The sequence below is a fragment of the Myiozetetes cayanensis genome, unplaced genomic scaffold (assembly GCF_022539395.1).
Source record: "Myiozetetes cayanensis isolate MyiCay16 unplaced genomic scaffold, myiCay2020 scf5-8, whole genome shotgun sequence".
Taxonomy (NCBI): Eukaryota; Metazoa; Chordata; class Aves; order Passeriformes; family Tyrannidae; genus Myiozetetes; species Myiozetetes cayanensis.
Window position 1 is genome coordinate 114674035 of NW_026087742.1, and position 23385 is coordinate 114697419.

General features: G+C 47.4%; 2 protein-coding genes across 5 annotated transcripts in view; one reads left to right on the plus strand and one right to left on the minus strand.

The window, feature by feature from the left end:
- The first annotated feature begins 684 nt into the window (after positions 1-684).
- VPS26C (VPS26 endosomal protein sorting factor C) lies at positions 685-13071 on the plus strand. Of its 2 annotated transcripts, none has more exons than XM_050332871.1 (8): positions 685-784; positions 4777-4920; positions 5857-6006; positions 7659-7739; positions 9594-9668; positions 10498-10732; positions 10988-11140; positions 12388-13071. In XM_050332871.1, the coding sequence occupies exons 1-8, from the start codon at positions 728-730 to the stop codon at positions 12468-12470; spliced, it is 978 nt and encodes a 325-aa protein (XP_050188828.1). In that variant the 5' UTR covers positions 685-727; the 3' UTR covers positions 12471-13071. The 2 variants fall into 2 exon arrangements, with proteins under 2 accessions (XP_050188828.1, XP_050188829.1); XM_050332872.1 differs by having other exon boundaries at positions 10582-10732.
- A 244-nt stretch (positions 13072-13315) lies between these two features.
- Positions 13316-23385, minus strand: part of TTC3 (tetratricopeptide repeat domain 3) — a 40430-nt gene continuing 30360 nt past the window's right edge. For 2 of the 3 annotated variants that reach the window (XM_050332765.1, XM_050332767.1), the window contains 13 exons: positions 21661-21726; positions 21123-21272; positions 20759-20898; positions 20130-20198; positions 19689-19785; positions 18813-18913; positions 17893-17986; positions 17363-17461; positions 16193-16584; positions 15542-15662; positions 15189-15401; positions 14916-15005; positions 13316-14478 (listed from right to left, as the gene is read on the minus strand). In XM_050332765.1, the coding sequence (XP_050188722.1) occupies positions 14368-14478; positions 14916-15005; positions 15189-15401; positions 15542-15662; positions 16193-16584; positions 17363-17461; positions 17893-17986; positions 18813-18913; positions 19689-19785; positions 20130-20198; positions 20759-20898; positions 21123-21272; positions 21661-21726 (1743 nt within the window). In that variant the 3' untranslated portion in view covers positions 13316-14367. The remainder of the gene's footprint in view (positions 14479-14915; positions 15006-15188; positions 15402-15541; positions 15663-16192; positions 16585-17362; positions 17462-17892; positions 17987-18812; positions 18914-19688; positions 19786-20129; positions 20199-20758; positions 20899-21122; positions 21273-21660; positions 21727-23385) is intronic. The other variant, XM_050332766.1, reaches the window with a different exon arrangement.

The window sequence follows — 23385 nt, forward strand, 5'->3', positions numbered from 1 at the left end:
GAAAGCATTGAAATTCACAGCCAGGCTCCCGCTTTAGAGGTTTACTTCGGGATTTGGGATTCCGCCGATGGACAACTGCTGTTCCCGCTGGAATCACGGGAATTCCGTCTGTGGCCACACCTGGGAGGGATGGAAGGCATTTCCACGCCGGGCCTTTCTGTGCTTCGGGTTTTTAATGCGAATTCCCCTCCCTCCCTGCGCATTTTGCAAGGCATTCCGCTGCCTTCCTAAATTTATCGGGACAAGTTCCAGGGTACTTTGAGGGCAGAGGACGCGGGGGCGTGCCTGGAAATGCGATGTGATGAATCACGCGTGTAATTAGAGCAGGGATAAATTCGCTACTGGCATATACGGGGTTTTGAGACTGTATAGCGTAGTCAGGGGGATAAATTTAAGAGCACCGAAGCCTTTCCCGGGATTCCATTGTCCGCCCGTGGAGCTCAGGCTCTGCCACAGCCCGGACTACAAATCCCGTCAGTCCCCGCGGCTCGCACAGCCCGCGGCGCGCCCTTCACCTGCGCGCAAAGCACGCCGGGAGCTGTAGTTCTATAGGGAGACCAACCCCGCGCGTCACCCGCGCCCCCTCCCACTCGCTGCCATGGCAACCGCGCGGGGGGCGGGGCCGGGCGGGAAGAGGCGTGGGCGGCTGGGAAGTGACGGGGCGGGGACCCGGATGTTGGGGGGGGAGGAGGGGACCCCCCCTGAGGCGCGGTCACGTGATCGGGCGATGGGCACGGCGCTGGACGTGAGGGTGAAGCGGGCCGGGAAGGTCTATCGCGATGGGGTGCGTCTGTCGCGGGCGTATCGCGGGCATATCGCGGGCGTGTCGCGGGGTAAGGAGTCGTCACCGACCCGCGGGAGTGAGAGTGTCGCGACAGCGGAGCCCCGCGGGGCATCGGGAAGAGCGTCGCCAGAAGGGCAGGGAGGGGACCCTGCCCCTCTGCCCAGCCCTGGGAGGCTCATCTGCAGGGCTGGGTCCAGCTCTGGCTCCTCAGCACAGCAGGCACAGGGAGCTGCTGGAAGATGATTCTCCTGAGGAGATTCCAAAGGGATGGAGCATCTCTGGGAGCAGCAAAGGCTGAGGGAGCTGGGGCTGTTCAGCCTCCAGAGCACACACTGAGAGGGGACCTCCCCCAGGTCTGTGGGGGCTGCAGGGAGGGGGCAGAGGATGGACCAGGCTCTGCTCGGGGGGGCCCAGCAATGGCACAAGAGGAAGGGGCAGGAACTGATGCCCAGCAAGTTCCACCTGCACAGGAGGAAGAACTTCTTGGCTGGGCAGTGACCCAGAACTGAACAGATCACCCAGAGAGGGTGTGGAGTCTCCTCCCTGGGGATATTCCAGACCCCCCTGGACACGTCCCTTTGTCACCCGCTCCAGGTGGCCCCGCCCGGGCAGGGGGGTTGGACTGGGGCGATCCCCGGAGGTCCCTTCCGACCCCAGCCCCTCTGGGATTCTGGCATTCCGTGTGCGCATCCCGGCCCGGCTTCCCGCTGGGAATCTCCCGGGACCATTCCAGGCGGCGGGGATTCCTCGGGAAGCGGAGTCGTCCGCCCTCTCCTGTCGGAGCCGTCGCAGTGCCGCAGTTTTCCCTGTGTCCCGGAGCTTTCCCTGCGTCCCGGAGCTTTTCCCGTGTCCCTGAGCTTTCCCAGGACCTGGAGCTTTCCCTGTTTCCCTGCACGGAGCTTTCCCCGTGTCCCAGAATTTCCCCTGTGCCCCATCCCGGAGTGTTCCGTGTCCCTTGCCTGGAGCTTTCCCTGCTCCCCAAGCCTGGCACAGCTTCCCGCGGGTCTCCTGTCGCCAACGGGAGCTCAGCTCCGGGATTTTGGGAATTGTCTTGGGGATTAAGGGATGCTTTTTGTCCTTCTTTCCCCTGGGTATCACGGGAGGACCCTGACCAGGCTCTGGGGAAGCCGGTGGGGCTCGGAAGGAAAGGGAAGAAAGGACAGGGAAGGAAAGGAAGGAATATTTTTAATTTTTATCACTGTTTATCTACAGATATTTCGTTGTTCAACAGAAATGTTCAGGTGTTTGGTTTCTTTTTTTTTTTCCTTGCCATCCAGCCACATGCTTGTATCATAAAAATCCTTTTCATGCAGCAAAATTCCATTTATTGAACGGTTTTCATGCTGGGAAAACTGGATTTACAGTTTGTCCCCTTGGCTTGCTTTATGTCACTTTTAACTGTTTTTTTTTTTTTTTATGGGAAAGGGATATTTCTTCTGTTTTAAGCTGAAATTAAGGTATTTCTGTTCAGTCAATCTGTCATTTTTGTTTATTGCTTCCACTTGAACTTGATGTGGAAAGGTTTGCAATTTTAATTCCTTAACTAGCGTCTGGAATTTGGAGGTCTGAGGCGAAAACACGATGATGGAAGAGCTGAGATTTATGATGGGAATGTTATAGGGGCAGAAAGGAGGTGCAGATCTCTAATTAGGCATGGAATGTGTGCAGGTTTGGGGAATTTTGGGGGGAAATTTGGTATTTCTGTAATTCAGAAATGGTCATGTTTGCAAACGTGTTGAGAGAGTAAAGTTTCCTCCTGCGTTGTGTGTTGATTCTTAAGGTATTTGAACATCTTGGTGAGCTTCTCGTCTTTGAGTTGTACTTTTTAGAAGGAGAAATGTACTGACAGGTTTGTGCTTTGTGTAGAACTCTGGTTTTACACAAAAAAAGGGCAAAGTGGCTCTCTTGGAGAACAGACAGAAGTGACTTTATGCCTCATCAAAGAGAGGCATCATCTGATGGCACAGAAACTCCTTAAGGAAACATTACAGTGTCTTCTTCATCTTTCTTCCCTTTTGACCTGTAAAGGCTTTTTGTCGTAATCATGGAATGGTTTGGGTTGGAAAGGACATTAAAGATCATCCAGTGCCACCCCTTGCCATGGGCAGGGACACCTTCCACCAGCACAGGGTGCTCCAACCTGGCCTTGGACACTTCCAGGGATCCAGGGGCAGCCACAGCTTCTCTGCCCACCCTGTGCCAGGGCCTGCCCACCCTCCCAGCCAGCAATTCCTTCCCAATATCCCATCTATCCCTGCCCTCTGCCAGTCTGAAACCATTCCCCCTTGTCCTGTCACCCTTGGAAATAGTCTCTCTCCATCTTTCCTGGAGCTCCTTCAGGCCCTGCAAGGCCACACTCAGGTCCCCCCAAAGCTTCTCTTGTCCAGCTGAACAATCCCAGCTGTGCCAGCCTTTCCTCCCAGCAGAGCTGCTCCAGCCCTGGGATCCTCTTGGTGCCTCCTCTGGGCTCTCTCCAGCAGCTCCCTGTGCTCCCTGTGCTGTTCCCAGGGCTGGAGCAGCTCTGCAGGGGGGTCTCACCTGAGGGGCAGAGGGGCAGAATTTTGAGCTGGTTTTTCAGTTTTGAAGGAATGTTGACAGAAAAATTCTTATTTAACTTGAAATCACCCCTCTCCTTCCTGCCCCCAGGATGTGCCCCCTTCCCGTGTGGAAGTGTGTGGGCAGCAGCTCTGGAAGAGGCTCTTGCTGTGTGGTGGGAAACGTCTTTATTAAAGCAGTTCATGTGTTCAGGATTGTCCTCACTTCTCATAGCTGAGCTGGGCTCGTTTTTCACAGCAATAACCTAATTGCTTGTGCTAATTAAGGCCCCTGAGCGGAGCAGAGCAGAATTTAGGTCAGCTTTTCTTCCCTGTCCTTTTGTGCTCGTGCCTCCTGTCCTGGCCTTTCCCACTTGCTGCACATCCCCTTTCCAGCCTCGCTCCCACTGCCGGATGTTCTCCTGCCCCGCTCTTCCTGACCCATTTCGGGCATCCTGTGCCACCAGGAAGGACAAAAGGCTGCCCAAATTCCAACCTGCTGTGAGCTGGTTGGGTGGAGAGAGGAAGGCTGTGGGAATCCTGCTGTGCTTGGAGTGAGCTCTATCCTGGTGTCTCTTTGCCTGGTGAGGGAGCAGGAGGGAAGATCATCCACCACGAGCTTGCCAGGTTGTCCATCAGGTTGCTGCCCTTTCCAGCTGTGGATTTTTACATGTATTGAAGCAGATTTTTACATGGAGCTCAGGACTGAAGCAGGTTCTGTGGTGCAGGAGAGGGGAAGGACGAACAGTGGGGAATGTGAAATGAATTGTGTGTTGCTCCCCTGCACTCACCTGGTTTTCAGTGTCAGAACTTCTGAGCTGATAACTCTGAGGATGCAGCAAAAGAACGTTTTGTGGACAGAACATCCTACCTGGGACGAAGTGACACCTTCCTGGAGTCAAACAAGTTGTGCCTTGGACTCAGATACACTTTGAAACAGTTTCTCTGTGCTCCTGTGGCAGAGCAACTCGTAATTTATATGTTTTGTTTATGTATTTCAAGTCTATTCTGCCCCACTCTTGAGTTGAGTCTCACCTTCTTGGCCATCCCTTTTCCAGCTGTGCCTTCCCTTCCCTCTCCCCATCCCACTTTCCATGTGACAATTCCTCCTGGGAGTTTATCCTGACACATGGGATGGAACTTGCCTGTTGCCAACTGACCCAGTGGTTGTTCATGAGGGTGTTTTTCATCTTCCTGGAGAAGGAAGATCTTGAAACTTTGGGAGGAAGGTGAAGCCCTTCTGCAAAGAGGAGGATGATATTTTTAAGGAAAACAAGCCAAAGCCCTCTCCCTACATTCCCTTATCATCAGTGTTGGTGTTTCCTGACGAGGTCACACCGTTCTTTGGGAACAGTTTCCTCGAGTTTGAAGATCAGGTACACACTGTCTGGCCAACAGCTCTGGAAAAAAAAAAATGGATTTAAACAAATGTTTTCACGTTGTCTTCTTTCCCACCAGGAAGTTCTTTCTGGAGTTGTGGTCATCACAAGTAAGGACACAGTCCAGCACCAGGGAATCTCCTTAACCATGGAGGGCTCAGTCAATCTGCAGCTCAGTGCCAAAAGTGTGGGGGTGTTCGAGGCTTTCTACAACTCTGTCAAGGTAAGGCCTGCACAGCTCGATGTTTTCAGCACAGAAACTCCTGTCTCTCTTCTCAAAGGAGGTCTTTCCTTAGTGGCTTTCAGGTGGTCAGAGGATTTCATGGCATGGAAATGAGGGAAAGCATTAATTGGAGATCCCAGAATCACAGGATGGTTTGGGTGGGAAGGGACATTAAAGATCATCCAGTGCCACCCCCTGCCATGGACAGGGACACCTTCCACCAGCCCAGGGTGCTCCAAGCCCCGTCCAACCTGGCCTTGGACACTTCCAGGGACCCAGGGTCAGCCACAGCTTCTCTGGAAATTCTATCCCAGCCTCTCACCAGCCTCCCAGCCAGGAATTTCCTTCGCAATATCCCATCTAACCCTGCCCTCTGTCAATCTGAAACCATTCCCTTTGTCCTGTCCTTCCAGGCCCTTGTCCCCAGTCCCTCTCCAGCTCTCTCGGAGCCCCTTTAGGCCCTGGAAGGGGCTCTGAGGTCTCCCTGGATCCTTCTCTCCTCCAGGTGAGCACCCCCAGCTCTCCCAGCCTGGTTCCAGAGCAGAGTTGCTCCAGCCCTTGGATCAACTCAGTGGCCTCCTCTGGGCTTGTTCCAACAGCTCCACATCTTTCTCATCTTGGGGGAAATAATAATAAAATTCCAGATGGAAAAGTGTCACCTCCAAGCAAAACTCCCCTTTCCAGAGTGCTGGAGACACTGGGGAGCTCCCTGGATCTCTTTGGTCACCAGTGTGATGGAGCCATAAAACAGATCACAAATGGCTGTCTTGAGGAAAATATTAATATTTCTTTTCATTGTAAAGAAATATCCCAACACTGAAAGGTGTCCTGAAAGATACCTGAGATCCTTGGAAATCCAGGAAGTCTGTTAGAGTTTAGTGCATGTTTTTTGGTTCTCTGTTTCAACCTAAACCTCCTTGACATTTCTCTTTGCAGCCTATTCAGATTATCAACAGCACCATTGAAATGGTGAAACCAGGGAAGCTTCCCAGTGGCAAGACAGAAATTCCCTTTGAATTCCCACTGCACATGAAGGGGAACAAGGTCCTGTACGAGACATACCATGGGGTGTTTGTCAACATCCAGGTAAGCTCCTCTCTGCAAAAATCTGCACCTCCATCTGCAGAACATGCTCCAAAACATCTCTCAATCCGTGGAAATCGAGGATGAAGTTTGGTGGTCGAAGCTTTCAGAGTGCAGAGTGGTTTTTTCTCAGTTTCCATGTCACTGTCCACTAAACCTTTAAGGAATGGTGGCCCAAAGAAGTTGTTTTTTGCCTGGAATTCCTTGTCAGAACTCTTGACATCCTCATCTGATCCCTCCTTGCAGCTTCAAATCCAGGGATTCTTTGCTTTCCTGGGGAGATGGGGAATGACATTCCCTGCCCAAATCTGGGTGGAATTCGTGCCGTTGACAGAATCTTGTGGAACCACCAGTTTGAAACTGGACGTTTTTTGGGTTAAAAATTGTATTACCATACATGGGTTGGGTGGTTTAGGTTTTTTTTTTTGGGGGGGGGGGGTTCTTTTGGTTTTGTTTTTGAGGGAAAGTCTTTCCTCACCCATCTTATGAAGGTAAATAATAATTATTTTATTACAATCTGGAATTAAAAAAGCCAACCTGACAAGCCACACCACCCCCCATTAGCCTGTCAGAAGTAACTAAAAGAAAAAAAAAATCCCTTGTTTTTTTGTCTTTTTTTTAAGGACTTCCCATCTGTCTTTTCAGTTTTGGCTTTCTTCCCCTTGTAATGTGTTGTTTGTGGTGGATAAGTCAGAAATGGTGCAGAAGTGGTGGAGTTGCTTCCCATATCCCAAATAACTTGCTGTGATCCCCTTTAATGGGGAACACTTGGCTTGTTCTGTCATTCCCCCTCTCCTCTGTGTAGCTTCTCTTGGCAAGCTGGGGATAAAATGCCATTAAAAAATATAATAATTGAGATTTTAGCCAAATTTTTGAGCCCTGCTCTCCTGAAGAGGAAGATGTGACACCAAGGTGCTGGTTAAGAGACTTCCTAAACCTCTGTCCAAGGGCTGGGCAGTTTAATTAAACCTCTCTTTCTTGATTTAGGGATTAGTTGTGGGTCCAAGGCTCTGTTCTCCTGCAGAAACCTTTTAATTACACACTGAGGGGGAGGTTTGGAGCCAAGAAGGAGAAGTGAGGAAACCAAATCCCTGCTCTGAGGGCACCTCTTTTCACCAGTTCCTCGCCTGGAAAGAAGGAATTCAAACCAAACCAAGCAAAACAACAACAAACCCCCATCCCAACAAATTCCCTGTGCTGTGAGGCTTTGTCAGAGATCCTGAAGTGTGGGATTCCTGGGATAACTGTTTTCAGCTGCTGGTTTGTGGCTCCTGTTTTAGGGGAAGGAATAGGCAGCAAATGAACCTCGTTGCCTGATTTTACTGCAAAATTTCAGCTCAGCTGTGTGGTTAAAGACATTAAACACCCACAGAACTGTTACCACTTAAACTCAACCCCCCCAGTAAATTTAAAATGAGGGGGGCTGTGAATACACTGTGTCAATAATCCCTTATCCAGAGCAGAGGGGAAAAGCAGTTCCAGGATCACCCCGAGCTGGATGTAACAGCAGCAACATCCTGCACAGAGCCAAGATGAAAAGTTGAAAGACAGAAAGAGGATAAATCTGAACTGGAGAGAGGATAAATCTGAACTGGAGAGAGGATAAATCTGAACTAAAGCTCTTCTTTTCCCCTCTGCCATCCCATTCCCACCAGTACACCCTGAGGTGTGACATGAGACGGTCTCTGCTGGCGAAGGACCTGACCAAGACTTGTGAGTTCATTGTCCACTCCCTGGTAAGTGAGATTTGGTTGGTTTGTTTTGTTTGTTTTTCTCCACTTGAAGTGAAGTTTAGAAGGTTAGAAAACCAAGTGAAACCATGGAATTTGTGACAGTGACAGGTGGGATCACAGAGGTGTAAAATCAAGGGATCTCCCGAGTTAGGAGGGACACAAAAAGATCATCAGATCCAGCTCTTGGCTCTGCACAGGGCACTGAGAGCACTGGCCAAAACATCTGAGTGAAGGAAGCAAACCCCAAAACAAACCCACCCCAAAGAGCTGGGCTGGCAGTTCTGATGAGAACAGCCCATTTCTTTCGGCTTTAAAGGAAATAGGACAAAGAGGATTCGGATTTGAAGAGGGTTTTACAGTGCCCTGGGTTTATTCTCTTATTCATCCTCTCAGTTCAGGAACAATGGGGTGGTTGGATAAATATGATGTCATTCCTCTGAGCACTGTTTCAAATTATCTCAGGAGTTCTCAGCCAAAGGTTTTGAGGCACCCACAGTGCCTGTCCTACAAATGGGGGTTTGGTGGGGGAGAGAAAATTCCTGATTTCTGCTCTTCAGAGGAGTAGCTGTGATTTAGAGCCCTGACTCCAGGAGCAAAGCTGGGACTGCATCAGGTTGGAAATCCCAGGATCAAGGCTGGAAGAGACCTTCAGGAACATCCAGTCCTACCATACTCACCCCTAATCCTTGTACCACATCCTGGAACACTTCCAGAGATTGTGACTCCACCACCTCCCTGGCACACTTATTCCAAGGCCTGACCGCTCTGGCAGGGAAAAACCTTGTCCCAAATACCTAATCCTTGCAGGGTGAGGTCTGAGTGTCTCCCAGGAAATGCTTTGCTGGTTGTTTGGAGTTCCTCTATCAGATTTGGGTCTGGTTTGTGTTGATTTGTGCCTGCCCAGAGCAGCTCAGGACAGCACAGACCTAATTAAACACCTCTTGTTCCACATAAAAACTTGCTGGAACATCCTGTTTGTGTCGTTCCTTTGAACTCCAGCAGGACACTGAATATGGGAATCTTTTGTTTTAGTTATGACTGGTGGTGGAAATATGTTATTTTAGTTCTGTAATGCCCTTTCCAAAAAGATTTAGTTTGGTGTTATAAACAGCTTTGTGGTGAGATTTCATTATTTACTGAAATACATTATGCTACATTTTATTGGTCCATTATTACATTATAAGTGAGCCCCACTTGTCAAAACAGTGAAAAATTACAGATCCTGCCGTTTTCCTGGGCTTATTTCTTGTTCCCACCACAGCACTTCTGAGAGCACAAGTCAGTAAATCACGAATCTCTCAGTCAGGGTGAATTAATGAGGTTTTACTGAACATATAATTCTCACTGTCAGTGCTCAGTGCACCATTTCCCTTAAGCTTCTCCTCTGCCAGAATTTGTCATTTTGGGAAAACACAGCCAATTTTTTTTTCTAATCCCTTCCATCTTGCAGCAGCAGCAAGCTGGGCAGCAGCAGCTCTTTGGAATTCTTAAGGAGTGAGGGCAGATCCCAGCAAAGAATTCCAGTCCAGCCCATTGGTGGTGGATAAGGAGAGGGAGGGAGAGTTTATGCAGCACGTTGGTCCTGCCCAAATTCAGTTTTGAAAGAAAACGTTTCCAGGGACGTGTAAAATGAAATTATTTATACACTAAAAAATGTGAAATTTAACTTTTTAAAATTTTTTTTCCCCTCTAACACACTGTATGCTTTAGCTAGGGAATGTATTCCTGCTTTAGATAGGGAGTGTATTCCTGCTTTTCCAGCTGGTTTGGAGCAGCCAAGTGTTGTGTGTTCTGATATTCTGGGGATGTTTTGGGGATCAGAGCTCCCAGGTTAACTCTGTCTGCCCTTCCTTGCAGTCCCAGAAGGGGAAGCTGCTGCCCAGCCCTGTGGACTTCACAATCACTCCTGAAACTTTGCAGAATGTTAAAGAGGTAAAGGGAGTTTCTGCTGTTTTGTTTTGAATGTAATGTTTGGGTGATTCTGGGGGAGGCCAGGGGGATGAATAAATGCTGTCCTGCAGATAATCTGTTCTTTTCACCCCCTTCTTTTTCACTTTTCTAAGCAATCAAGTGATTCTGCCTCATCTTTCACCTCATGAGAGGTAGAATTTTGTTCAGTAATAAATCATTAGATATTTGTATCCTTTTTCTGAGGGGAAGGAGGCAGTGGAGCAAGGGAAAACTATTTTATCTTATACCACATATAGCCAAAAGCCCTTAAAAATGTTTGTTTTGGTCCTTGGTTGTGCCTGTTTTTTACATCCTCACGTGGCTTTGGGAAGCCTGAAGGATTAGGTGGGATATTGGGAAGAAATTCTTGACTGTGAGAGTGGGGAGGGGCTGGGATAGAATTCCCTGAGAAGCTGTGGCTGCCCCTGGATCCCTGGGAGTGTCCAAGGCCAGGCTGGAGCACCCTGGGCTGGTGGAAGGTGTCCCTGCCCGTGGCAGGGGTGGGAGTGGATGGGCTTTAAGGGTCTCTTCCAAATTCTGGGATTCTATTCCTGCCAATCTCCCTCCTTCACCAAGAGCTTCCACCCCCTGGATGAGCTGTCATTTCATCCCAGGAAAAGTCCATCCCTTAGGAGGATGGAATGAGCAGGAAGGATGCAAGGCAAGGGAGAGGATTGCAGAGATACCCTAATGCAGATTGAAAAAAGATGATTTAAGCTCATTTCTGAACTCCTGAGTTCTTAACCTGGGAACTTTGGGGCATTTCCTGCCCATTTTGAGAACTCTCTGTAGGGTTTTTATTTTTCCTCAGTCTGCTCTTCCAGTGGTGCCTGGACTGGATGATCCTTGTGGGTCCCTTCCAGCTCTGAATACCCTTGTGATTCCATCTTTCCAGAGAGCCTCCCTCCCCAAATTCCTGATCAGAGGGCACCTCAATTCCACCAACTGTGTGATCACCCAGCCCCTGACGGGGGAGCTGGTGGTGGAGAGCGCCGAGGCCGCTGTGAAGAGCATCGAGCTGCAGCTGGTCAGAGTGGAGACCTGTGGTGAGTGTCCCTGGCCGTGGAAAAGGTAGGGAAGAACCCCCAGGAATTGCCCCCTTCACTATGGAATGCTGTGACAAGCCAGAGGGCATTGTAAAGCCCTTCCAAACCACGGTTTGCACTTCGCATGGAACGGTTGGGTTGATTTAAATAACTCCAGGAGCCTTAACTTGCAGCTCAAAGGACGTCATTCCCCCCAATCCCAGCTTTCTCTCACCTCTTCCCCTCTCCTTCCTCTCCCTGTGCCCCCTTGCCCAGGCTGTGCCGAAGGTTATGCCAGGGACGCCACCGAGATCCAGAACATCCAGATCGCCGACGGCGACGTCTGCAGGGGCCTCCCCATCCCCATCTACATGGTGTTCCCCAGGCTCTTCACCTGCCCCACCCTGGAAACAACCAACTTCAAAGTTGGTGAGTGAGGGGGACTTGATGCTCTGGAGGCCATTTCTCCATCAGGGATGAGTTTCCTGTTCTCCTTCAGCTCCTGGCAGGTACTGGGATGAGCCCGGAGCTGCAGGAAGGACTGAGGACATCCAGGTGTTGGTTTCCTTGGACAGGAATGCACAGGCTGAGAAAATGCAGCCCAGATATTTCCAGTACAAACACTTGAGCAGCCATTAAGCTACTTCTGACTAACAGAATTCCATGGTAAAGGGGCAGGAGAAATGGTGGAATGCAGGTCTTTTTTTTTTTTTTCCTGCTAAAAGTTGCACGTAATGAAACACTTGGATAATAATCCAAGAATAAAATTCCCTTTTTTTCTCAGCAGTGAGAACCTTTCTTTCCACTTCCTCTCTGTCTTGTTTCCCACTCTCCTGCTGGAAGCCCTGGAAGGTTGGTCTGGGTGTGACTTTGCTTTTCTTGACCTACACCACCTGCTCCTCCCCGCTGATTGTGGCCAAAATCCAGCATTTTTCTTCAGAAAATGAGCATTTTCCTCACTTGCTCAAATAATTACTGCAAGAATCACTTGGCTAGTTTCTGTTTCTTCCCTCCATCCAGTTGGAATCTTGGTACAGAATCTGTGTGCAGTGATTTTCCCCAAAATAATACTCTTATTTTTTTGCCATTTTTAGCTCTTGAATAGCAATTTAAATTATTTGTAAGAAGTATCTTTAAAAAAAAGGGGCAGTTATTTTCAGTTTATTTTGCTCTCTGCTTCCCTTCATTTATTAGCTCTGCCTGGCTTTGTCTTGTCTCCATTTGGGATTGATTATTGATCTGGTATTGGCTTTGAATGACACAATGTAGTACCTAAAGAGTGGATTTTTCTTCTGTGGAATTTTTGTTCCACAGTTTGCAGATCTGTGGTATTCCACTTTCATTCCCTAAGGCTGTGAAATGCTGCCAGCAGGGGAGGAATCTCTCCTGGGCTTTTCCCACTTCCATGCTTCCAAACAGCTTATTTAGGTGTCTTTCCCCAAACCATTTTGCCCCTTGATGTGTGAAATGTTTTGACTTTGTGTTACTGATAAATGAATCCAGAGGAATCCCAAAGATTAGGACAAGGCAGGAATTCTGGTCCAGGGTGTGGGATGAGGTTGTGGCCGGCGTGCAGAGCTGTGTGTGAGAGCAGGAGCAGCTCCTGCCCCTCCTCCTGCTGGCAGGATCCAGGTTCACATGGAATTCTCCTTTTTCCTTCCTCCCCCTTCTCCCAGAGTTTGAAGTGAACATCGTGGTCCTTCTGCACGACGACCACCTCATCACTGAGAACTTCCCCCTCAAGCTCTGCAGGATGTGAAGACCCAGCCCAGGATTCCCTGGAAAAGGCCCCCATTCCTCAGAGGAAAAGTGGAACTTTATCCACGCTGACAGCCCACCTGGACTTCCCAACCCAGGCAGCCTTGGCAGGTGTCCTCCTGCCTTCAACCACCCTGTTATCCCAAATTTTCCTCAGGCAAATCCTGAAGGAACGATGTTGCAGCTTTCTGCAACTGGTGTAAGTATGGAGGAAGTTTCTCTCCTTATTTAATTCCATCATATTTGTTCCAGAATCCTTTGAAGACCCCTTACACCTGTTGAATCCTGTTCTATCCATAGTGGGAGGGCATGGGAATTGTGATATCATGATAAATTGGGGTTCTGAAGGGTTAAAAAAATTGGTGCTGCAACACTGGGAGGTGCTGCTGTGGGACCACCCCTCAAGGTGGGGGTGAAATAAGTGAAGTGAATCCCAGGAAATTTGGGTCAGATTGGGAACATGAGAGGCTGCTCAGTTATAGGGTGTAATTCCAGGGGTGGCCCTGGTGGTTTAGGGGAGAAACAGCTGGAATTTTTATTTCAGTGTCTTACTGGGGGAAAAAAAGTGCTATTTAAATAAAGCTTGACACTTTGCCCTAAGACCAGGGGATGGCACAGGGTGATTTTTGGGAAGTGGAAGCCACTCTTTGTGGTGCCCAGAGCAGCACTTGCACCTCCTGTTGTCCCAAGGGATGTGGAAAGAGGAGCCCCAGCACCTGGATTAGGGCAGCTGCAACCCCTCCCAAAAAATACTGGAAGCTGAAAAGGGAGGCAAGTGCTGGAATTCCTCAGGTCTGGAATTATTTACTCACCACTCGCTCAGCAGAAATATTACACAAACCCCAACCCTGCATGAGCTGCAGCAGTAACTTTAATTTCTTATTCAAGTGCCAGTTAATACACTGATTAATCACAGAGTAGTTTAAAACTTCAGCTGGAGGATATTTAGCACTTGGAGGGGAACAAGTGATCCCTGGAATTAGCTAATCCAGTTAATGCTGCCTGGATTCAGACAACAGGCACATCTGACTTCCACTTGGAGATTTTCAGTCTCTACTCCTCAATTTTTGGCTCTTGGAGGCAAAGCTGACAGTGCTGAAGGTGCTCTGGCAAGCTCAGACTCTGCAGGCAGTGGGAAAACCATTCCTTGAGCTGTTTAAATCCTGCCCCCTCACTGGTCACAGGTGTTGCTTCAGCCAAAATAAAACTCCTGTCATTCCCGTTTAAATAGATCAGCTCTTCAACAGTGGGGGGAAATTCAAACCCTATTTTGAGGGTTTGAATTAAAGAATCCATTAAAGAATGGATTCCAGATCCATTCCCATGAACACTTTAAAATTTTTGCTTCAAAATATTACTGAAAAGCCAGTATTTAAACCACTTGAATTTAAGCAGAGAGAGGAGCTGCAGGGATGAGCTGCACTCCAAAGGGCCTGATTGGAATCCTGCAGTTCAGCTGGAATTGTTGATGCCACAGGAAGGGAATGTCTGGGCTCTTCCACTTCTGCTTTTGGGTCTCCTGTCTGTTTGATATTAGGATTTATTTGCAGCTCCCTCGTCACAGGAATTGTGCTCTGGCCTTTCAGATAAAACAGATTTGCTATTTTTCAATTAAATAATAATTTAAAAAAAGGCCAGTTTTGTGTGCTGCCAGCCCTGAACCACCTCAGCTTCCCACACTTAGGGAGCAACCAGGAAAAGGGCTGGATCTTGGATTCTGTGCCTTAATGCCAAGTGTTAAATCCCAGCTCAGCCCCAGCTCTGTCCCCACTGCCAACAAAACCAGAGGGCTGGGGCTGCTCCTCAGCTCTGGGGTTACTCTGCAGCCACTCTGCATCTTCTGATTGTGATGATGATGATGATTATTATTACAATAAAGTGATGAGATAAAGCCAGCACTAGGTGCACTTGTTCCATGCAGGAAGCTCAGGGAAGTCCTCGGGAAGGAGGGCGTGGACACGGCAGATGGGGCAGGTGCTGGAATGTTCCTTGAGCCACGTCCTGATGCACTGCAGGGACAGGGAGAGGGGGAGGAGGCAAAGGCTGGGGTTAGGAAAAAAATGTTCTCCAGTTCTAAGCCATTTATTCTGCAAGAAGAAAGCAGCAGGAAAGAAAGAAGGCAAAGGCAGGAACATGGAGTTACTCTGACATAACCCTGAGGTTTTTTACTCCATGAAGTCCCACTGTCAGGTGGCAAATGTAGGGATAGCCCAGTCCAAACTGCAAACAATCCAAAACTTAATTCTCTGAACCTTGAATCTCTGATCCCTTTAAATTCACTCTGATGATTTATCACTTTAAAAAAAAAGAAAAACCTAAAGCTTTCTGACACAGTAAAACCGGCTCTTAGGGCGAGTTTGGGGTACAAAGGATGGAAAAGCAAATTGTGCTTAAGCACTGGGGGGGGGGGGTAAATGGAGAGCTCAGAAACAAGACCAGAACTTACTTCTCTGTGGAAATGGTGCCCACACTCCAGTTCACACGAGTCCCTGCTCAGCTCGTCGTGACATATCGTGCAGGGATCCTCACTGGAGGCCTGCACATGGAATGCTCAGTTATCTGAAAGCCAATTCTACTCAGTCAATCAGTTTACTAACTTTACCCAGGTCTATTTTGTACACAAAATAAATGAGCCAGTTACTTTTTTTTCCCAGCAATACCCTGATTATTTCGTGTCCTGGACCAAGCGACGACTTCACCGGAGCAGAGGAAAACTTACTGTATCGTCCTGCTTCTTCCATTTGGCTTTAGGTGTTGCTCCAACATTCCCCCAGGGCTGGAGGTTTGGCTGAGAGGGGTTTTTATTGGAGGTGTTTTTAGGTGCAGGTCCTGCTCTGGAGGGACTGGGGGCGTTTCCTTCTGCAGCTGCTTCCCGACTCCGCGCTCCGGCGGGGGCCGGTGGGGCAGAGGCTCTCCCTGCTGCAGTTGGTGCCTGAGCAAAGAAAGGAGTCTGGAGTGAGTTTGGATGTGGAGCTGGACAGCAAAGGGCAGTTTTTGTTCTCTGGGGCTCTGCTGCTCTGTTCCCTCTCAGAGGATTCCCAGGAAGAGGCAGCAGCTCCACCCCCTCCGTACCTGGCTCTGCTGGTCCAGGATCAGCTCCGTCACTCGGTTCAGAACCTCATCGAGGCTCAGACCTGACAGGGTGTTCCCATTTCTTCTCTGCACCTCTCTTATAAAACCAGCGAAATCTGAACTGGAGGGACAGGAAAAACAAGGATCACTGACTGGCAACACAATACTGGAGGCTCCATGTTTGATTCCCACCAGAAGAACCTTCAAAACACCAACTTCTCCTGTGAACTGGAGCAGGTGCCTGTCCCAGTAACTCTTCCAACCAGGGTCTGCCTTCCTTGTAAAAAAACCCTAAACAAAAATCAGAATCCCAGAATGGTTGGGTTGGAAGGGACCTTAAAGATATCCCGTTCCAACCACACCTTCCACCAGCCCAAGTTGCTCCAGCCTGGCCTTGGACACTTCCAGGGATCCAGGGGCAGCCACAGCTTCTCTGGGCGACCTGTGCCAGGGCCTGCCCATCCTCCCAGCCAGCAATTCCTTCCCAATATCCCATCTAACCCTGCCCTCTGGCAGTTTGAACCATTCCCCCTCGTCCTGTCCCTCCAGGCCCTTGGAAACAGAACCAACTCAGTTCCTGCTGTACTTTCTCCCTGGCTGTGCAGAACTTGTTATTCCCATTAAAACAATCCCACTCATTCAAACCAGTACCTGCTGTAGTTTGGGAATATACTCTGGAGCTGTGCAATGATATTTTCCAGTGCTTTTGGAAGCTTTTTGTTGTTTGGAAGTGCAGGAGGCCTTGGCTGCGGAGCTGAGGCATCCTGGTGGCTCTGGGCTGGCCGAGTGTCACTCCCAGAAATCCCTGCTGGGTGAGATGAGGGGAGTTTGTTGGATTGGGATCCCTCTGGAGGCTGGGGATGTGTTTTCACGGATGCAGAAGAAGCCTCAGCAGTGGCAGGCGCTGCCTTAGCTCCAGGCTGGCTTCCAAAGGATGGCTGTGCTGGGCCTTGAGCTTCAGGACTGGAGAATGAGGGAAGTGGAGATGCCAAGGAATAGGTGACGATGGCTGGGTCGCTGACCGAGGGCCTGGCTGGCATTGTCTAGGAAACAAAACCACATTTCACAGGAAAAACACTGACCAAAACAACTTGGAGTTGAGCTCTGGAGCGTTTGCAGCCTGGATTGTGACCAAGGAACTGGAAGGGCACAGTTTATCTTAAAAACTCCTTGAGATCAGTGAAGTTGTTTGACCCCAGGACTGTTTTCTTTCAGGTTTCTCTTCTAAAAGGTTATTCTGGTCTTACTGTAGAAAATAAACAGATTCCAAAGGCAGAACAAGAGGCTCAAAAGCTGCTCTTTCCCAACCTGAGAATTGCTGGTGATTAAGTTATGTAAACACTGTGACAATAAGCAGAAAGGAGATACCCAAAAAAGAGTGGGGAAGGAAAAGTATGTAGGAAAAAAGGAGTGGAACAATTACTTGTGCAAGTCCAGAGAAAGTGTAGTAACAAATCTCAAATTTACAGTACCAGAACAGAGCCCTGAATCTAAATTACACCCAGAACAAACAAGAGAAAAAAATACATATAAAATATAAAAAGGACCAGCACAGGGTTCAGAAGAAATTGCCCCTGGATCCCTGGAAGTGTCCAAGGCCAGGTTGGAGCACCCTGGGCTGCTGGAAGGTGTCCCTGCCCGTGGCAGGGGGTGGAACAGGATGACCTTTAAGGTCCTTTCCAACCCAAAGCTGCTGTGATTCCATGATTTTGGTTGTACAGGAAAACCAGAATGTGTAAAACCATCTTCAGTTCAGTTTTAAAACAGCTTACACCTCTCAAAGCACACTGGAAGAACTGCCCTGAAAGGTGAGATACTCACTGGGACACTGGGAGGGGAGGGAATATCCGTAATTTCCACCTTGGTGAGGGAAATCTGGGCTCCATTTCTCACCAGCTCCATCTTCTCCTCATACTCAGCCTGCAGAGGGAAAGCAAACCATCATCCTCCACCTCAGCTCTGATTAAAGACCCCTCTTCATTCCACATTCACACTTTCCATTTGAACTTTGTAACAGAGAGTTCTCTGGTTGGTTGTTTTTGTTTTTTTTTAAAAAAGAAGTTCCACAAATTTCTAAAGAAATCCAAAAGAAGCAAGAGATCACACTTGTTGATGTGGGATCTAATTTTAAAGCACAGTGTGGGATCCAACTTTGAAACCTGTGGATAAAGGACAGATTTTTAAATAACCTGGACTTAAAACTGTGTCTTCCTTTTGTAATTAATTAAAAAAAAAATCCAGCTCAGTACTTGGGTGCTTTAAAAAAGGAATGCAAAGCTATTTAAGGTATTTATTCCACTTTAATTTCCAAAATTCAACTGACAAGCTTGCTAAGAGAAAGGAAGCCTTACCTCCACTTTTTCCAGCTGCTTCTTTACATTGGAAATAAAAGTTTCCCAGGAATCAATCTGTGACTTCAGCAAAGGTGCTGCTGAAGCTGAGCTGCTGCAGGATTGAAGATTGGCAGTTAAATTCCAGCATTCCCACTATTTTTCTTACAGACCAGTGGTGGTTGTACAAGTTTCTCCCTCACCAACAGGTTAAATAAATTCAATTCTCGGTGTTTATATTCCACCCAGTCCCAGAAGTGAACTCCTAAAACACCTTGGATTTAAAATACTGGTATTTTCTATTTACACTTCAGTTCTTTCCCAGGGAAAACTGGGAATAGCTGGAGTGTTCCCAGGTGTTTGATCTTCCCCAGCTCAGAAGGACAACAGGGATAAGGATGAGCCTCAAATACCAGTTGAATTTTGGTTGGGGCAATACTGAATACCCCAAATCCTTTGTGCTTCAATATTATAATTTAATGTTTTCTGTACATTTTATATTCTATACATTTAAGTAATAAAAAAAAATATTATTAAAAAACTCCACAAAATTAAAGGTGATTTTGTTCCCAGAGGGATGCCAGCCTGAAACACAAGTTAAATGCAGCTTTTCCTCAAGCTGAGTTAAATTAGTTTTAAACATTTATAATTCATATTCTTATCTATATTTTATATACTATATATCTTTTATATAATATATAATACATATTTTATCTATTACAAATTTATATTCTTGAAAATATATAAAATAAAGTTAGTCCTAAAAATCTCCCCCCAGACGTGTGATGCTAAAGCAGGGGAAATGTTATAATTTTACTATTAAAATTACAAATACTTCCATAATATTTCATCACAATAATAATGACAATAGTGATTAAACACTCTGTAATTGTATTTACACAACCAGGAGCACTTCAATTTGTGGTGTAAACTCTCTGTACCTGCCCAGTGCCTTCAGCATCTTGAGATTTGCTTCTGCTTTGGCCACGGTGCCACTGAGCTTCCAAACTTCAGCTTCCTTCCAGTTCTGGAATACTGAGATCTGGAATCAAAGAGAACTCTGTCAAAAAACCCAAAAAACCCAAAAAACCCTAAAACCACGAGGGGATTAAAACCCAGGGAGGAATTCCAAGTGGAATGAACATCCCAGGCTTTTGGTGGGGGGATAAAAAGGCTCCCCTCGCTTCAGCTCCACCTTTAAATGTTCCATTTGCAATTTATCCCCCCATAAATACACACATTTATATGCCAATAATGAGATTTTTCAATATAAAAGGCAGCTTTTTAAATACTGCAAGGTTGAAGATTAATGGGGACCAACAGAGCTCCTCCTAAGAAAGCAGAATTGTTCCCAATGTTCTCGATATTCCAAGCATTTCCAGCAGAAAACATCTTAGTTTGGAAAAAAAATTGAGGGACATGAGTTTTACCTGCAGAAGGAAGTAGCTACATATTCACTAATAACTTAAAATAAGGAGGGGTTTTGGATGTTTTTAGGGTTAATTCCAAATGGAATCTCTTCATAAACAGGGACGTGGCTCAATTACCAGAGCTGAGTTTTTGTTTGGGACAATAACTTATGGCCCAAAGTTTCTGCACTTTTAATACTAATTAAAAATAAAATAATAATAATAATAATAATACTACACTTTGACCTGCAAAACTTCTGTGGGAAAACATCAGGAACATCACTTATCAATACTGGATTAACATCTTTGATATCACCTTCCCCACCTCCGATGAGCACAAAATGATCCAAGCTCGAGCAAAAAAAAGGTTTTTTAAGGTTGGGGTTTTTAAATTTTTTTGGTTTGTACCTCTGCTTTAACAGCTCTTTTCACACACTCCTGGCAGTCATCTTGACTCTTTTTTATAAGCTCTTCCAATTTTACTTTCTCATTAGCAAATTTATTACTGCGAAATAAAAAGAAGTTAAATATTTGAGTAACATTTCCAGCAGAGCAGTATTTAAAATTTATGCCATTTTAGAGGTTGGCTACAGCTACTCCCTCTACTCAGTATCATGTAATCAAGGGCAATGTATGAGAGTGTGACAAAAAGACAAGATTCCATTATTCTAAATATTAATATTTACTCAGGATAAGTAAATTAAACAAACTCAGAGTAAGAGATAACAGGTTTAAAAGTGCTTATTTCTCCCTGAGCCTTTACACCCAGAGCGAAGCAGAAAACTCCAATACTGACAAATCAGCAGGAAAAAAAAATGGAAATACTGCAAGAAGGCACAAGACTTTTACCTGGTGTCCAGAAATGAATTTAAATACACATTATATTGCTTTTCTTTGTCATCAATGGTCTTCAAATACCTGCAGGAAGGAAACATTTATCAAACTGCTGAGAAAGGTTTTATTGGCAAATGTGTAACAGGTTCCTCTGGGAACAACCTGGGTGGTTTAGAGATTGTTGTACCTTAATATCTGTACATTTTAGATATTGTTTCATGCCATAAATATTATGGTATTCCTGTCCCTGGAAGCGTCCAAGGCCAGGTTTGGATCTTGGAGCAAGCTGGGCTGGTGGGAGGTGTCCCTGCCCGTGGCAGGGGGTTGGGACTGCAGGAGCTTTAAGGTCCCTTCCAACCCAAACCATTCCGTGGTTCTGTTCTGAGGACATTTAAATCTATGCCTAATAAATCAATATAAAAACCAGGCTGGTGATTTTTCCAGAGAAATCTGGCCCAAAGAGTAAAAATTTAAAAAAACAGCCTCCAAGGACCAAACTCCTCAGGGCTCTGCCACATCCTGACTTACCCAGCCAAGGGTTTGGCTTAGCTATGGTAATTAATTAAATATATCTACAGAAATTAGAGATATCTGATGTCTTTAAAATGCCAGACTGCTGTAAAATCTGTATTTCAAACCAGCACCTCTCATTGGTGTCTGTGTGTTTTTTAGCTGTGCTCCTCAGGGCCCTTAAGCTGTCTCGATTCTCCTTCTTCTCCTGCTGCCATTTCTTGCCCTGTGCTTCCGAGTCCTGGTGGAACCAATCCAGTTCATTCTGGGACACCTGGAAGCACAAAAATGAAGATTCATTCCTGAAAACAGTCGAGCAGAATGAGGACATTCATGACCCATCACAGCCTGGGGTTGGAAGGGACCTTAAAGATCATCCCATTCCACCCCTGCCACGGGTTGAGACTCTTCCCACTATCCCAGGTCGCTCCAGCGCATCCTTGGACGCTTCCAGGGATGGGAATTCCACTCCTCCTGACCCATGGACAGAAGTTTCACCTCAGTCTCTTCCACACTTTTCCTCAGGAGCTCCTCCAAAGCCCTGACTTCCTCCGAACTTCGGCTTTGCAGCTGCTCAAACTTCTCCTCTGCCTCTTTCAGTTGTTCCTTCAGCACCTGGTGCTCCTTTTCCACACGCAGGATATCTCCCTGGAAAGAAGTCAGGTAACAAAGCCCAACCTAAATGACACATTTTCTCACTTTGATCTCCTGGTGCGGACATAAACCTGCCATCAACCCCACTCTGAGCTGCCTGCATGCCCAAATGGAGTGTTTTTATCAAGCCTCGAGATTTTTGGAAGGGGAATAAAATCTCCCTAAAACACAGAACAAAGCTCAAAACCCTCCCTGCTGTGGGGCCATGTGGAGTTTCCAAGGAGAACATCCCAGAGGCCAAACCACACAGCACCAAAACACCCAAAGACACAAATGCCTCTCAAAATGCATCATTTTTCAGAGAACTTTTTCTCTTTTCACTGCTCAATTTTTTGGGCATTCCTTTAACCCTCCTCATGAGAAATGCAAGGATGGAACTTACTGGTTGGTTTTCAAACGGATGGAAAGGCAAGGTGTTGGTTTCCCTATCAGCTACTTCCTGATTTACCTGAAATACAAGAAATTGTGAGTTAATTAAAAAGCTTTCCAGTTCACAGATGCAACTACAAGGTCAGCTCTGGTTTGGAGCTCCTGTACCTCACCTACAGCTTTACAAATCCAACTGATTTACTGAGCAGGTCTAAAACAAGGTAGAAAAACATTGTGAAAGTGTTTCTGGAAGGGACTTCAACCTGTAAGGAAAGCACTTGTCTACCTGATCTGTCCCTGATTTCATGGACCAGGAGAATTCATCCTGAAGAGTCTTCAAACACAGCTGTGCCCTCAATGTCTGAAAACTTAAGATGTTCAAGAAGTGTCTGAGAGCTCCCTGAGCAGCTGTTTTGTGACTCCTGAACTCAAGATCTACTACAGAAGTGCCTCTGCTTAGAAGGGCTGTTAAAAATCCTGGTCAGATAAGCTTAAAATCATGGAAATGTTCAGGTTGGAAAAGACCTTTAAGATCATCGAGTCCAACCATGAACCCAGCACTGCCAAGGCCATCACTGACCCGTGTCCCCAAGTGCCACATCCACAGGGCTTTAAATCCCCAAGGGATGGGAACTCCATCTCCCTGGGCAGCCCCTTCCAATGCTGGGCAAGCTTTTCTGTGGAGAAATTCCTGCAAATATCCAACCTGAGCCTCCCCTGGCACAGCTGGAGGCCGTTCCCTCTCCTCCTGTCCCTGTTCCCTGGGAGCAGAGCCCGACCCCCCCCGGCTCCCCCCTCCTGGCAGGGATTGCAGAGCCAGAAGGTCCCCCCTGAGCCTCCTTTTCTCCAGGCTGAGCCCCCCCAGCTCCCTCAGCCCCTCCTGCTGCTCCAGCCCCTTCCCAGCTCCCTTCCCTTCCCTGCACACGCTCCAGCCCCTCAGTGTCTCTTCCAGGAGGTTCCAGAACTGGACACAGCCCTGGAGGGGCCTCTCAGGAAACGTGATGGAGTTTCCCCCTGAACTGACCCCAAAACCTGGGCCACCACCGTGAGACCACAGTGAAAACATCAGCCAGCAACTGTTGGAATGTACAAACATTGTGACAGCGAAAACAAATCACTGAACTACAAAAGCTAAAATGACAGCACAGAAGGACTTCCCTTCCTCTCTAAAGCAAAGCTGGAACCAGTTGTGCCCCAGCTGTCTCCTTGGGTGCCCAGTCAAAACTTCTGCACAAACCTGAGGCACAACAAACTTCAGTGAGCAGCTTTTTAAAGAATTACAAATTAAAAACAAGAGCGGCCGTAGAAAGTGGCAGCAACTTAAACTGGAAGTTCTGAGGCATCACAGGAGGGTTTAAATTGGAAGGGAACTTAAAGGATCAACTCATCCCAACCCTGCCATGGGCAGGGACACCTTCCACCAGCACAGGGTGCTCCAAGCCCCATCCAACCTGGCCTTGGACACTTCCAGGGATCCAGGGGCAGCCACAGCTTCTCTGGGCAACCTGTGCCAGGGCCTGCCCACCCTCACAGCCAGGAATTCCTTCCCAATATCCCATCTATCCCTGCCCTCTGGCAGTTTGAAGCCATTCCCCTTGTCCTGTCCCTCCATACCTTGGAAATAGTCTCTCTCCATCTTTCCTGGAGCTCCTTCAGGCCCTGCAAGGCCACACTCAGGTCCCCCCAAAGCTTCTCTTGTCCAGCTGAGCAATCCCAGCTGTGCCAGCCTTTCCTCCCA